Source organism: Lagopus leucura, unplaced genomic scaffold (assembly GCF_019238085.1).
Source record: "Lagopus leucura isolate 7727_CA_CO unplaced genomic scaffold, USGS_WTPT01 Super-Scaffold_1, whole genome shotgun sequence".
Lineage (NCBI taxonomy): Eukaryota > Metazoa > Chordata > Aves > Galliformes > Phasianidae > Lagopus > Lagopus leucura.
The window spans coordinates 14,614,832-14,631,295 of NW_024962250.1; the positions used below are offsets into that span (position 1 = coordinate 14,614,832).

The 16,464-nt window shown below is 34.9% G+C and overlaps 1 protein-coding gene across 4 annotated transcripts in view; it reads right to left on the reverse strand.

Annotated features, from left to right (window-relative positions):
• Positions 1-16,464, reverse strand: part of CDIN1 (CDAN1 interacting nuclease 1) — a 113,908-nt gene that overhangs the window by 87,104 nt on the left and 10,340 nt on the right. For 2 of the 4 annotated variants that reach the window (XM_042862406.1, XM_042862413.1), the window contains exons 2-4: positions 5,640-5,685; positions 4,726-4,790; positions 1,715-1,775 (exon numbers count right to left, since the gene is read on the reverse strand). In XM_042862406.1, coding sequence (XP_042718340.1) covers positions 1,715-1,775; positions 4,726-4,790; positions 5,640-5,685 — 172 coding nt within the window. Of the gene's footprint in view, positions 1-1,714; positions 1,776-4,725; positions 4,791-5,639; positions 5,686-16,464 lie in introns of those variants that run through there. The other 2 variants (XM_042862421.1, XM_042862429.1) reach the window with 2 other exon arrangements.

Below are 16,464 nucleotides of genomic sequence, written 5' to 3' on the forward strand. Positions count from 1 at the left end.
CTCAAAAAACCTTCAGTAACCAGCCCCAAAAGATAGTAATATGGAGCTGTTCCTATTTAACAGAGCTGCTACACACTGTAATGCACCTATGTAACATTTTTCTCATCAATTTTTACAGTTTCCACTGATTAAATATATATTGACTCATAAAGTATTACCGTTACATCAATTGTCAGCAGACGCAAGAGTATGTCATTTAAATATTAACTATCATATAAAAATGGCAGCTTGATTGTTTGGAAGCAGTAATCTGGTGCTGGTTATTGCCACATTTCACTAACACATTAGGCAGCAGTCACAAAATACATTGCATTTCTTATATACCTGCTACCATGAAATCAGAAGCAGATAAGTTCTTTGTACATCTCCCTTTCCTCTTAGATCTAATTTTTATTTATTTCTAAACTGAAGAAAACTTTGATCTGTATTGCAAAGGCATATTAGTGTAATATAAACAAAGATACGCTCTCTAGAGTCAGAAATGATATGCATAATCTCTAAATCAATGGAAAAAATATACAATGAACCAGTAACATAGATTACTTTGTGCCTGAAATATTTTGAAAACAGTTCTCATATAATATAGGTGCAGTATATCATGAAACAAGTTGTTTACTTAAATTCTTAATAAGGTCATACTTTATATTCTGAAAACAGAATGTAGTTTGAGACCTGTTTCTTCCAGAAATAGTTAAAAAAATGAAAGAAAAAGCTACACATTACTACTGATGTGAAATAAATCCTTTATTCTTTGCTAATAGTATGATCAGGACATGTGGACACTTCAAAGACCATTAATATCTTCTAGTAATTGATAGGTAATCGCTCATTTGCTAGCTTCAGCAATGTACGTGAGAGAGAAACCATTCTTTCTTACTAATGTAATATGTAGAAGTTGCTGCTATTGCAACACAATGTTCATACAACATCAGTTTTAATGCAAGCACTCATTTTCCGTCTCCTAACACCTACTGAAATGCAATTTCAATCGATCTTTGATCTTAAAGGGTAGGTGAGTCGATCGATTTTTTTTATCTAGGAGGCTCACCACCACTCTTCCAAACTTTGTATGTTTTCTTCAAGGTAGTGCTTTAGAGAGTATATTTTAATGCCTTGATTCTCCAGATTCGTATTTTACTTAATAAACAGTATCGATAAATTTGTCTGATTTTTAATAGCAACCGTTTGAAACTTTTCACAGACCAGGTTTTCTAGGAAACAGCTATACCAAAGAATTTATTCTGCTTAATTGTCTTCTATTAAGCAGTTTTCATTAGTCATCCTCTAATCTGTATGAACAGAATTAAAAGGTGTCAGGAAAATAAACTGTTTTAACCGTTTGTATTAAAACAAAAATCTTAGTTTTGTTATTTAAAAGTTGTTAACAGATGCGACTTCACTTAATCAGTGTAGGAACTTTCAGTAAAATTGTGCTTAAAAGATCTATGCACAGTCTGAAATTTCCAGCAAGACAAAAATCCAGCTTCTTACAATTCTTGAAGTTAGGAGACTAATTACATTAACTGATTTATTAATAAATGAGGCTTTTTGTCTAATTGTTATAAGTACTAACAGACTGGGGAACAATTTTAAATGTCTAATGTGCCTGGCAACCATTTATTTTACGTTAATTACATTTATCAGTAATGTCACTATAGATATGCCCCTTAGGTTCTACATTTGGAAAATCAAAGAAAAAAGTGAAGATTATTACCTCATTGGCCAGTTCCAGTAAAACAGGGGCAGTGGCATTTTTCATCACCCCATTCAGGTACCTAGACAAGGCAAAGGTAATTCCTGTACAGCCCAGCACAGCATATTTCATGAGAAGCGTTCTAATAAATAAGTATTTTAAACAACCACAAACTCCCCAGCCATGCTTCCTATTCATTTGCAGTATGCAACAATCTGATTCAAGTTACTGCTAAAAAAAAAAAACAGACAACAAATCAAGGCAATGGTCTTTCACAAAGATTCAAAAAGCCATATAAACAAATTATACTTCTATTATTTAAAGATGCAAAACAAAAATCTCTATTATTCACTGAAAAGATTTTGAGTTCTATTTGATCTTCAGCTACATAGTGCAAATCACTGTACATCTTATTTAACTTGTTACTATGCACAAAAAGTACATTCAGAAGTTTAATTGCAGATTTTATCAACAAAGGTAATGGTAATGGTTTAAATACTAAAGACTAACTTCAGTGAAATCAGAGTATAAAAATGAACTTAATATTGTGAAGAATACTAAAAGAAATATTAAAAGAAAAATTTAGGATCTATTATTTTCAGGAGTTGATGGAATGAAGAATACTTTTGGAAGCCACTCTGCTTTGCAACAATCTGGTACAGAACAACATCTGAACCTGCTCATTTATCCTATCTTTATAGAGCAAATCATTAGAAGGCCACAGCCTTTCTAGTTCTGTTATTATCTATTCATCAGAAGCCCTTCTTCTGCTCATTAGCTACAGATATTAGTATCATTTTACCTTTTTGTGAAATGCATTTAACATCTTTATATGTAACTCTTCACAGAGGATAATGGCTTTTTGTTTGCAAGTTATTCTGAGGCTTAATGAATAAAGGAACTGATAAAAGCTTATTGCTGTAACCTATTTCAATTCTATGTAAAAATACAAAATAAGATTTCTCATGTAAATCTGAACTCTTGAAAATTTATAATGGTGGGGGAAAAAAAAGACAGTTAAAGAACAACATACTTAACCAAGAAGATTTGCTTGAGACTAATGTTGGAAAACATGCACCCAGATGATCAAACATCACAGCTACAGCTGACATTGGAGTGCTACTGGCAATTCCATTATGGACTAACAGATTTCACTTGTTGATGGCAATACTGTCCTAAAAAGTTTGCTGAAAGTGTCCTAAAAAGTTTTGCTTCTTATAACTTCGCTTTCTGTTGGTCCAAATTGAAGCCTATACCAGTTTCAGCCAAACAGTAGGAACTATTCCACAAAATCACACTTATGCTTTCTCCCAAGAAGGACTACTGGAAATGACTACATTCGAAATTGTGTTGTTTCAGATAGAGGAATGCACAAATATTTGTTTGTATGTAGGAGAAGCATATCACACAGAATGTATAGTTGTAAGATGGATGCTACAAAAGAGTAGTCAACATGTTTGCCATGTTTACACTTGCAGCATTTCAAACTGCCTTCTGACTCAAGCAGTCTGCCCCTGTAGACTACAAGACATTCCACCGTAAATAAAAAATGGGATTGAGATGAGTTTCCTATATAATAACCAGAACATACCTAATTTTAAAATATGTGCATTTTGTCCAACCATGTTAAAAGTTTGCAATACACACAATATCCAGTAATAGCATAGCTACCACATAGCTTCACACATAATGCATTAGTTATGTACTGCCACATACCTCAGAGTGTACAGAAGGGGACAGAAAACCAAGTACTCCTACCTGATGTTAGCCAAACTTAGTTACACCTATAACCTCACTGGTACCAACAACATTGCTACTTTGCAAAAAGCAAAATCTGATTCAGCATGTCAGGTTCAATGTAATGGGACTAGTAAAATTATAATCATAAAAAGAGTTTAAATTATTTGCATGTGTTCTAAGAAAAGAATTATTACAGTTACAATTAACATAGGACACTTCATTAAAATTATACTAGTTAAAAGTAATTAAATTAAGTATTTCATATATATATGGTTATTAAAATGACAAAATTTAAAGCCAATATTCTTCCTAAACAAACATCAACATTGGGAGAAGTGCGATGTGATCCAGTACAAATTTTTACAAAACTATATAGCTACTTGAAAAAGAAAATCAAGCCCTCCAAAGAGTACAATTCACACAAGGCTTTCTGATATAATCAGGTTGTGCTTAGGTTTAAACATATGATTCTGCAGAAGCACAGTGTACTTAATTGTTTACAAATGGAAGCTTTTTGTTTATTTTCCTGGTTCATACAGATTAACATTAAGCATGGATATCAGGCATCTATAATCACAAGTATGAACTTGCTTGCCATGTAAGCTCTTCAGATATGTCAGTCTGCAAAGTATTCTTTAATTGCACATTTTTACCAGTTATCATTATGCCCCAATTATGTCATTGTGACATTTAAAATAAAGTGTATAGAGGTAACAGACAAACTATAAGATGTCGCAAACATTTTATTAGCTTAAGACACAAATAATTACAGAATATCGTAAAATGACATTCTCCCTTAAAAGCTATTTCTGACACTTCTGTTGATAAAACAGGAGTGATCTAAAAATTAAAGCTGGCAATACAGAAATTTAGTATGTAACTTTTGCAATGTAAAACAGCTGTTTTTTTAAAAAAGTACAAGCAGCTGCAACAGAAGAAGCTCACTAGCTGTAAGGAATTTATCATTAATATTAGTCTTGACACGGAAATTACATAATTACTAACTATAGGCAGTATATAATGAATGCTTTCATATGCACTGTAAAAAATAATATTTGCTTATCTGGATTAAAAGCCAAGGAAGTTAAACACCTCTTGATCAGACTGACCAAAGCCTGAAATATTCTGTATATACACTGATAAACACATTTATGTGAACATTCTGTAACATTTATCCCAAATTGTTAATTTATATTTATAGAAAATCATCTTCATAAGCTAATGAGCTAATTTACTTATAATTATGATAAAATTTAGTGATGATACTCTTAACTAGGGTAAGGAGGTCATACCTTTGGTAGTAAGATTCAACTGCTTCTGCAGTATGATGCTTGGCATGTGTTCTTTTTATTTGTTTCTTGAAAAACAAAAGAAAAACAGTCTTACAAAAGTGTCATATATCAAAGCACAAAAATCATAAATGTTCAAACAGATGCCTAGGCTACACTTTGTTATACAAACTGAACTATGTTTTGAGATTCTACATAGAAATGATGTTCAATTGAAATGAATGTCTTCATAGTGTACTGCAATGTACCATATATGTAAAAGCCAGTAAGGTCACAATAATTGAATCTAAATAAGTTTACTGAAGGCTGCAGAGGGCAAAGTAAAACTTGTTCTGTCTTTCAATCTTTGTATTAATTTTCCCTCAATTCAATTCCATCTAAGTCTGGTGTACGCTAGTTTTACAATTCAATTGGCATTTTTAACCAGGAAGAACATTGCTTAAAAACAACTTATTTGAAAAACTACAAAAAGTAATTCCACAGAGACTTGCCACTTGACTGACACCTGTCATCTCATGATAAATGACTCCATTTTCTGCCTCTCTTGCCTTCTGCCACTCCGGCAATGGTCATTTATCATCATCTCTGTCAGCAATGGAAAGCAGCACTGACAGTGCAAGTCAGCAAACATTTAGCACATGGAACCACGCAACACAGGGAAATTATTATTGTCAGAATAATAATGGTTTAGCATAATTTATTACAGGTCCACCAAATAAGCAAAGGCTAGATGTTATTAGACAGATGGATGGGTAGGCTTGGCAGCCATCCACTGAGACTCAGGCGGTGCTTGATGTGGAAAAGGGAACATCCTCCAAACCAATCAGAAAGCTGGCAGTTCAATTACAAAGAAATAAAGGGACATTCATCATTCAATTAGGCACCTGTCAACCCTCACAAAGGAGAAAACTTCTAACCTGGTACTCCTGGGAGAAGATGCTCAGCAGAGTGGACTGCGATTGACTGGAACAAATAAAAGAAGGACAAAGTTAATTACTGGAGTGCACTGCAAAGAAACAAAAGAGAAGGGAGCTTCAAAGGTAGGCCTGCTGCCCTGTAATCTAACAGAACATGAAAACAAGTGTGGAAAAGTTGTTCCAGATGAACACCTCAGACAAAGGCTTCCTGCTGCTAGGTCAAGGAGAGAGCATACGAGGGAGGGGAGGAAAATATAGCAAGAGTTTCAAAGCAAACTAGCATATTGTTTAGGTGATTCTTTTTCAGCCTCAAACCCACAAAGCCCTATCAGTAGCAGGTACTGGAGTTAAAAGGGAAAAGACAAAGCAAAACAAAGCAGAATTTCCTTTAATAATTGATGGACTTAAATTCCATCAGAAGTTGGGAACATACCGCTTGTTCATTGGCAACATACTGAAATTCATTTTGTTAGCAGCAAGGGAAACTCTTCAGTAGCTGTCTCATATTCAGGTTAAAAACTTCCCTCTCTGTCAGAAGTAGCATATGGGACCACTGGAACATTCCCACTGAAACTGATGTGCTTTGAAAACAGAAACTTTCACAGCAGGAAGCAGAGATTCCCTGGAGTCGGTCATTTCCAAAAGCTGCCATAAGCTTCATTCATCTAAGGCTCCCCTCAATGTCAAACACCTGGCAGTGAAGCAACCTGGAAAGCATTCTTCTCAAGTGGGAATTTTTCTCTCTGAATTCTTAACATTTAGAAATGGGACAAGATTTCTTTTCCCCCCAAAAAAGCAATCACTACCATGCCACTACTGTTTTCAATTGTCCTCTGTGGATATATTTACCTCATCATATCCTGAATACAATTAATTACTTCTGATATATTTTCCTACTACATGCAACTTGAACAAATTATAGTCTCAATAAATCGAGTTTTATGGTACAGCAAAGCACTATGAATAATTAACATTTTCCCTTTCATGAGCTTAACTACTAAGGCACAACATAGGTAGTTCAAATATTCAGCAGTGCCTAAAGTCTTCTTCTTCTGACAGATTTCCAGCATGGCGATTTAATACCTGCATTACATCATATTTACATTAAATGTAAATATTCTCTCCACATTTAAATGGCCTTTCTTCTTGTAATATTCACATCTCAGAGATACTAACTTAGGATAAGCAAGTCTTATGCCCACTTTGAAAAGACAAAACTGAAGAATAGAATGACTGAATGGTTTGTTCAAGTTGAAACAGAAGGTACATCTATGTAGCACAGTATAAAGTTACCTCTAAATAAACCAGCTGAAGCATTAGGTGCAAAGTAACTAAGCTAGACTGTGTTCAGTGCTACGCAATGAGCTTATCAGTTTGAGTTATCTGTTTCTCATGTTTCTGGCATCTTTGCCATAACACCTAGTTTGGGCTTGTCTGTCCAGCGCATGTGCATCTGTGTGACAGCCGTAAGCTGAGCCTTCTTCTCTGACATTTTATACATGATAAATGGAATATTAATTGTCTGAATATTGAAACTAGAAAAATGGTAATAATATCTATTACTATCTATTATATACTAAACTATCTATTATATGTATTTGTTTTTCTGTGATCCATTAATTTCATAAATGACAATACAGTCAAGATTTTAAATATTCTTAAATATATATCATTCAACACAGTGGCCAAGAGATACTCAACACAATGCATCCCCAAAAGGTGTACTATCCAATTATGGCAATCTTCAATGTGTAGATGTGGCCTTAAAAGCTGAACAAAGGAAAGAAATTAAGATTATATACTTAAGCAGACTACATACATATACATAGCTATGCTTCTTCAAGTTGATTTATTTGGAAAACAAAACAAAACAAAACAAACAACCCTGCAAGCTATAAATGAGCCAGATACATATGGCCCCGTAATGGCTCTCCATGTAACTATTATTATCTGGCAGATTTACATGGTCATAACAGTAGAACTGAATGTAGAGAAAAGATTCAGAAATTAAATAACAGAACAACACAAAACAGGACAACATTTACCTGGGTTTGACTTCTCTCCAACTAGTACACACATTTTTGTATTTTAAAACCATTCCCAGTAACATTACTATGCTTACTGCACAATTATCCAACCATACTCAGTGACGTATCAAAAAGATTTAAGACCATTATATCCATTATCTCTCTGTTCTCCCATTTTACTCTTATTCATTCTATTTTGTTCCTTTGCTGTCCTTGATTTCATCTTTCTACTTCATTTTAGTCTGACAAGCTTCTCCAATGCTTCAACTGTTCCAATCATTTAGGACTCACCCCAAATACTAAATAAATGAAGAAATAAAAATCAGGCAAGAACCTAACAAGGTCGATATATACTGGATTGCAGTACAAAAATATTGTGACTGCAGCAGAAAATTACTTCAACAGAACCATTCCAAGAATTTCAAGCCTTACCCTCCTCCCCAAGAGAAGTAGATTTATATTTTCACATGGCTTCTTCTCTGTTTCTTCTAATTAACATAGGCCCCCCTGTTAAACACCAAAACCACTTATCTGCCACTCTATGGTTGCTTTTTTTTGGCCTCTGTTGTATTGCTACTGGCAAAATTACATGAATAGCCAGCAAAATGAAAGCTGCCCGGCAAAATGAAGCAGCTCCTTCAAACATTGCTGGAACATCTATTGCAAGATGCTACTGACAGCAAACTAAAACATCACGGTTTTGAAAAGTGGTTAAAAAGACAGTACAGCGTACTTGGAGAGGGAACAGAGTCATGAGCATGCATCTGCATTGCAAGACAGCACAAAAAGAACGCAGCTGCTGGTGGTAACAGTTCAGGATACTGCCATGCAACTTATTACAGGAGGTATCTTATCAGTGTATACAAACACATGAAGGGAAGGTATAAAGAAAACAGAGATAGGTACTTCACAGCATTGCCCAGTGAAACGGGCGCAAATTGAAACACGGGGTTTTGTCTCAATGTCAGAAAATTGTGCAAGAGTGACTGAGCACTGGTACATGCTGCCCAGAGAGGCTGTGGAATCTCTTCCTTGGAGATCATCAAAAGTTACTTGGGGATGGGCCTGGTCCTGCTCTGGATGTTCCTGCTTGTACTATCATCCCTGGAGAGCACACCAGCATGATCTGTTTGCAGGCCTGCAGTGAGTATAAAGTACTTACAGACAGATCAGCACTTCATAATTACAGCTGATGTGAAACTATGGCCAAGAAGGAGGCAGTAAGGACTAAAAGATTTTAATTGGAATGTCTTACCTTCCTCTTTTCAGCAAAACATGCTCCTATATCTAGCCAAGATTTTGGGTACTGTCCAACTTAGTATTTCCCATGTAATAGAGCCACACCTGAAGAGAATCCAAACACGACAACTTCTACAATTATTACAAAAGCTCTGAAAGTAATGCCTCCTATTTTACTATGTTGACCCACAATTTCAGAAGCACATATTGGTGGTATGGCAGTAGAGGTTGAATCTTCCCAACAATACTTTGCTAAATTTTGTTGCTATGTGACAGTTGGCAGCAGAGGGGCAGTCTGACAAAATGGCATTGGACATGGAATACTGTAGGAAGCAAAGGACTGCAACTGAATTTCTCCATGCAGAAAAAATTGCACACACCAGCATTCATTGAAGCTTACTTGCTGAAATTTTATGGAGATGAAACAGTGGATGTGAGCACAGTGAGGCAGAGGGTTGTATGTTTCAGCAATGGCAACAGTGAAGTGAAAGACAAGCCAAGTTCTGATCTTGTTTGACATCTTCATCAATGACCTGGATGAAAGGATGGAATGCACCTTAGCAAATTTGCTGATAATATGAAGCTGGAAGGAATGGATGACACACCAGAAGGCTGTGCTGCAATTCAATAAGACCCAGACAAGCTGAGCTGGATGGCAAAGAACCTTATGGAGTTCAACAAGGGCAAGTGCAGAGTTCTACATCTGAGGAGGAATAACTGCAGGTATCAATACAGGTGAGAGGCTGACCTGCTGGAGAGGAACTCTGCAGAGAAGGATCTGGTTGTCCTGGTGGAAAACAGGGTGACTATCAGCAAGCTTCCTTGTGGCCAAGAAGGCCAGTGGTATCATTTAGGGATAAGGTAAACTTTCCACTTCACTTTCTGAGATTTATGGAAATGTAAAATCTTAGATGTAAATACAAGCTTCTACTTGTTTCATATCTTCATTTTAAAATGCAATTCTTTTCCCTCAACTTCCTCTCCACGTTTTTTGCCCCAAATAGAAAGAACAAAAATGCTGTTTTACTTTTCATACATTCTACTATGGAATAAAGGAAGAGTGATCAGTAAAAAAAAAAAAGAACAACAAAAAACAAGAGTAAATATGAACTACAAAGAACACTGGGTCAGTGCTACCCTTTCACAAAATGGAACTCTTTACCTCATGAAGATGATAAACATGATGGTTAAAAGACTGTGCAAGGGGATTTGCATTTCCAAAATTCAGAAGCTGTTATGGGTGAAATCCCAAAGTAGCACTGTCAAAGCTTATCTTGGAAGTATATCCAACAATGAATTGTAGGTTTTATAGGAATTAAGGTACAGTAGAAATTGTCTTTTTTATTCCACATTCTCTAGTATGAGAGTCATGTGCTTGTTACATCTCTTTGTGAGATGTTATTTCTGTGAAGCAGATATCTTTTAATATTAGAACTTTCCTGCTACTCCAGTACTTTGGGAACCACAAAACCATTACAGGTTGTTGTTGGTGAAATACTCTCATTACAAATGTACTAATGCTATAAAATTACAATAAACATATAGATAAAAAGAAGTACCCGTGAAAGGGGTGATGTTCATTTCAGCCTTAAAGATACCAATTTAAAAACAAGACAAGATTAAAGCTCACTTGCAGAGCTATAGCACTAATCAGTTTTGAAATTCAGCAACATCCAGTTCATTAAACTATAGAACAACTCAAGTCAAAAGATGTGAATATGAATCACTTACTAAAAAGTGTCTTAGCATCAAAGTCGATTTTGTACCTTTGTTAGATTTAAAAGTAAAAGTTGAAAATAAGGATTCTGAGCCTTAAGACTTCCTGCATTGCAAGTTCACCCTATGCAATAATAATAAAATAGGTTAAATGCAGGCATATACATATAGCTTTGCTGCCTATAGACGGGGTTATGAGAATAACTATGACAAAGCTTTGAGAAGGCTACTTGAGAAGAGTCATCACTTCTATGACCTTGACATTGGTTGGTCTCACAACTTCTATGCAATTTAGTGATGTGCAAGAACAGATGATGGTGCAATACATAGAAATGGCAGCATTTAAAATTCATAGTAGCATAAGGCCATTACTTTTCCCACTGGGCCACTTGAACTTTAATAATGTCTGACCTAGTTGGCCAATAAGTTCTAGCAGCAGACAGAGGAAAATTGCTAGTATTAGATACTGTTTGAATGATTTTTCATTTAGAAAGACTTAGAAGTTCCTTTAAGAACAGGGCACCAATTTCTCCTGTAGACACCTCATTTTTTGGTGTCTGCTGTAATGGCCAATATATTTTAAAACAACTGCAGACAACACACAATTTGTATCAGATGTGAAAAAAATAAAATGCAGAGGTAAACACAAATTATCAACACAGCCAATGATCATCTCCTTTCATCAATACAAAAACTAGCTTTTGGCAGTAGTAATGGAAGCGTAGCTCAAAATAAGCAATATTCTAATTCCTACAAAGTATTTCTGATCCAGTCCCTGAAAAGTCAAAAGTGAAGTTAGAAGAAAGTTGCTGTTTCCCCATTATTTCAATTTGATGATGAGAAGAACAGCAGGACATTTTCAGAATGCATAAACACCGGTAGATTTTATGGTTAGAGATGGAACTCTGACAATACAGGAATAGAACAGTGCTATTTCTACCTGAAAAGAAACTACCTCTTGGTCTTATCTTAGTAAGCAAGCAGATAATAATTTCCCTGAAATACTATTATTTTTTTTTCTTCCAGAATTACAAACAACTATTCCGTGTTTGAAACCTACCAAAATGCCAAAACCACAAAAAGACCCCTGTAAGCAAATACAAACAATATTCACAATACAAGCTTTAAAAGTACTATGTCAATGCTAAAAATGAAAATAAAATTTAGTCAAATATTAAAAAAATATTCTTACATAGGACTTGAATAACTTTCAAACCTTTTCAACTTACGCATACCAGAACCTTTTTGGTATCCTTTGATCATATCATCAGGGGATTCATTGACAAACGAAACTGACAGGAGTCAAACAGAGTTTGTCTCTCACCATCAGCCTGATAATCTTAGTACATGTTCTTCCAATTTCATTCTCCTGCCATTCTCTAAAATTTTCCTTTTAAGTTTACAAATAAAAAACTATTTTTATTAGTAAATGGCAATTTTAAGCTAATCAGACTGTTCATTTTGTTAAAAATTAGCCTGTATGTAAAATGCATATCTGTGCCAATTTGAAACTAAACAAGTCCCCAAACACCCTTAAGCAACTTGCTCCTAAAAATATATAATCAAATTTAGAAAACTATAAATTATATTTAAATTTATTATTTACAAGCAATTAATTACGAAGACAGCCAGGTGGCTTTCATTACATAAATTACTGTTAATGACACTTGCCTCATGCTGCTACTGTATTTAGCATTTGCATGCATCACATGTCAGGCACACACACTGTTGCACAGCTATCTCCAGGGTAGAACTGAACACCCTAAGTAAAAAAAATCCTCGAGTAAACCAAAACAAAATGGTTAATCCCCTAAACAAGTGAGGATCGTATTGCAGATATAATTTAAAGGATTTCACCTGTATCAAGTATGGATTGTATAGAAGTATAATTTAAATTCCAGTTTGAGTAATGATACTGATTTAAGGCAAGAAATAAACCTATTTACAGCTAGTCCTTGAGTTTTCAGGCTTAAACTCTACACACTCTATTAAAGTTTATAATTTAAAAATTACTTGTAATAATAATAAAACAGAGAATAATTGTTGTTACTCTACCTAGCTGACAGCGTACTATTTTGCGTTATACATGCTTATATTTACAAAATCTACTTCAGTCTTTCCAAAATCGAAGTCTTACACTTTACCGTAAAGTTGACTGCACTTCTCAGGTATAGCTTACTAGAAGGAATAGCTTTCATAGAGGGAAAAAAATAATTTTAACATTGGAGGTATGGCAGAACGCACTAAGAAGGAAATCCAGCCATTCCTTTTTACAAGTGGTCTTCCAGAATTTTTTTTAAACTACCTATGAACGCACTCACTGGCAGGTGACAGGAGAAAGTTTGAGTGAGGTGATCATAATTTCATATTACTCTATTCTAAAACTTCTTTAGCCTTGTTTTCCACTTCTAGCAATAGAAGTTTCCCTTCTCTTCATCCACTTTCTTGAGGATTTAAATTTTTGTTTTCTTTGTACTGCTCTGAAAATGGCCACAATTACCAACCTTTGTTTCCTGTATTGTTGTGGTAAAGATTGTGAGAAGTCTGATTCCATTCCCTAGCTAAACAGTCTGATGTAAACAGTCAATAGGTTCACCGCATAGCATCTCCTTCATTAACCAAAATTTAACCAGCCTCAGTAAAATAGATTTAGACGTTCCAGTAAATAAATAATGTGAAAACTAACAAAGAAGGAAAACTAGTTCAACATCAAACATTTGCTCGATGTTAAAATAAACTGAATATGACCTCAATATGCATCAAGTCACATGGCATGAACTTATTGACAATTCTTAAATTTCTGGATTGTCAAAAACATAATAAAAATATAAAGCACATAAATACTAAAAGACTAGACTTGGCAAAAAAAAAAAAAAAAAGAAAAAGAGGAAGAAAAAAGTAATTGAGAAGAGCGTAAATAAACTTCACTAGAATTCAGAGGAATCTGACAACATCCTTCGGGTAGCTTTGAAAAAGAGCCCTACATTATGCACTACTACTTCGAAGTCTTAATATGTGACAATAAAAGAACAAATGCCACAGTACTTTTTCCTACTTCTGATTTATTTTTAATTTGTTCTCCACATTTAACTCTGAGTTCTTTGTAGCTCCTAAGAATGACAAATTAGCACAACTAGGGTACCAGAAGACAACAGCAATTGAGAATTTAGAGGAAAAGAATATTCTGGATGGGACCCTTAACATTTCTGCATGTTAGTCAACAACTAGCAACTTATCTGACATACTCTTAAAAAAGACTGCATGTTCTTATAAAAAAGCAAGTAATCCTCTCCACTTTTAACTAAAAGGCACACAAATGTTTCCCAGTCAAAAATAAGGATGTTGACACCTTTATTGAAACCAAGAGAGTGAGAAGCAAAAAGGAAGTTAACTTATAGAACAATACTAATTTGGGGTGGATACCATTGCTTTTCTAACTTTTGCTTTTAATTAGGTTTCTTCCAATCAACTTTCACTTACAAGTAATTTATCCTCCCCCCCAGCAGTAAAGCTTTAAGGCCAAAAATTAAAACAATGGAATTTAAGGTTTAGCAAGGTAGATATGCAAGTACTATTTTATTTCACTACTATAAAGTATTTTGTTAAGTATTTTGTATCACTTGCCATTAAACCAACTACAAACAATTATTAAAGTTATGGCTGTTCATATATAATCTGTTACCTGTAACAGAAAAAAAAAAGGCAAAAAAAAAAGGCAGAAGGCCTCTCTAGCCCCCTAATCACCATATCAATGACACATGCCACAACAGAGAAGCACTAGTTTATTTGATTGATCATGGTAGATAAACTCCAAATAACAGCGAAATTAACAAATGCTTGACATTTGCTCAACATCCATTATTCTGACACTGCTTTCAGGATTTCAAAGCCTGGGAGTATGCTTAATCAACATTCATATTCCCTAGTGAGCTACAGGCACCATATTGTGCCCCGCCTTAGTACTGATGAAAACTGCATATTGGCCATTTCCAAAATGTTCTGGGACTCCACACAGGGCCCCTTCTCTCCCTTGTTCCTGTTCTGCAGTTTTCTTTTAAACACTTCCAAGACAAAAGCATCTGCCAGTTTTTCTCTCTGGGGATGTATGCAAAATGAACTTAACAGTTTTAAGGCAGAGAAACCCTCACATCTAAATTCATTCATAGGACAGAAAAGGGCCTAAGAGGCCTCTCCAGGGACAAAACCCTGCTGAAATTTTCCCCGACAACAGTGGGAGCTTTATAAAATCTAAGTCCAGACAATTTCCAATTCAAATGCCCAGCATAGCATGACCTTTGTCAGATCTATGAGCCCTAGATGCACCCACTATTTTTTTATTCTAACCAGCACAGACATTAGACAGGGCACTACTGCTAAGCAGGAGGTTGAATATTTGCATGCTCTTCCATTGTGAAAATGTAACAGTGACAGCACTGTGTCGAATTCTTTTCCCCCTAGAACTCTAACTCCATAGGAGAGGCATAGCTGACAGATGACTCTCCCAACATCTGTGTTATGTACACTGCACAGCTGAGGAACCTTGGATCACTGTCACAGCTTCTCGGAGATGACCTACACCTTTCTTATATCTGTCCATGATCAAAAAAGTAAAATCAGAAATTGAAAACACCATTTTTTAAAAATGAAAAGTAAATATGGCAAGAAAGATTAACATAATTTAGTCATTAAGCTGTTCACATACCAGCTCACCATATGTTGTATAAATGTCCTATACAAAATAATTTATCAGACCTGACACGTTGCACATCATGTTGTATTATTTAATATGCTTACAAAAATTTCATGGATCAAGCTCCACCTCTGAAAGCTTTCAGAAAGCCCTAGAAAATATTTCTTCATCTTCTATGATTTATTTTGATTGCCTTTTGCAGCTACATGATAAAGTGGAACTTACAAAATTACGAGGTTAAGGTTTACACAGCTATTGCTTCAGAGACTAAAATATAACAGATGACTCCATGTCTATGTACCATTTTACTTGCATTTAATATTCAGAAGTACATTAAACTAAGCATGTTGCTTTCCTCTGCATATTTTAATGATTTTTGCTGGTTATTTCAGTATACATCCACTAATGCAAAGTTCCATTGATATATTACCGCTGGTGAAGAGACTAAAATGCTAACAATTACAAAATACATTAAAGCAAATGACTGTCATGTAATCAATCCCACCGCTCCCCGCTCCGCCCCCCCCCCCAAAAAAAGTCTACAAAGAAATAGATAAATTTCTCAAAGTAAATGAAACATTTGAATAGTATTTTTAAATTATTGAGTCTGAAAGCATTAGAACTGCAGGCTAATATGACTAGATAAATGGCCAAAATTTTCATCCAGAAACCTTAAAGCCACAAAAACAATCACATATAAAAATGTTTGCCCATTACTAGTGAGGTCCATGTGTAAATAGTAAATTGAAATAAAAAAAATAAGCAGAAAGATAATGGATAGTAGTTATTGAGTAGCCAGTGGGATTTGTTTGAAAAAAGTATGCTTAGAGAGCATAATAGACAGACATAGCTAGAAAAAAAATCAGACCGAAACCATGCATTTATCCTGTAAACAACCATTTTCTTTTTCTCTCTTAGACCACTGATGTCAAAGGAACACAATACAAATGAGATAAAAATGTAGTCTGACTTTTTGGTCAATAATTATACTCTCCTGTTTCTAATAATAGGATAAAGAAAAACATATTTCTATGTCAGAAAACCCACTGCAATGAGGTCATTAAACACTGTATTTGGAACTGAACTTGCTTGGCCTTTTTGGAGTACCTGCCAACTGTTCAAAACAAAACTTCATATTTAAACTCTGTAAGAA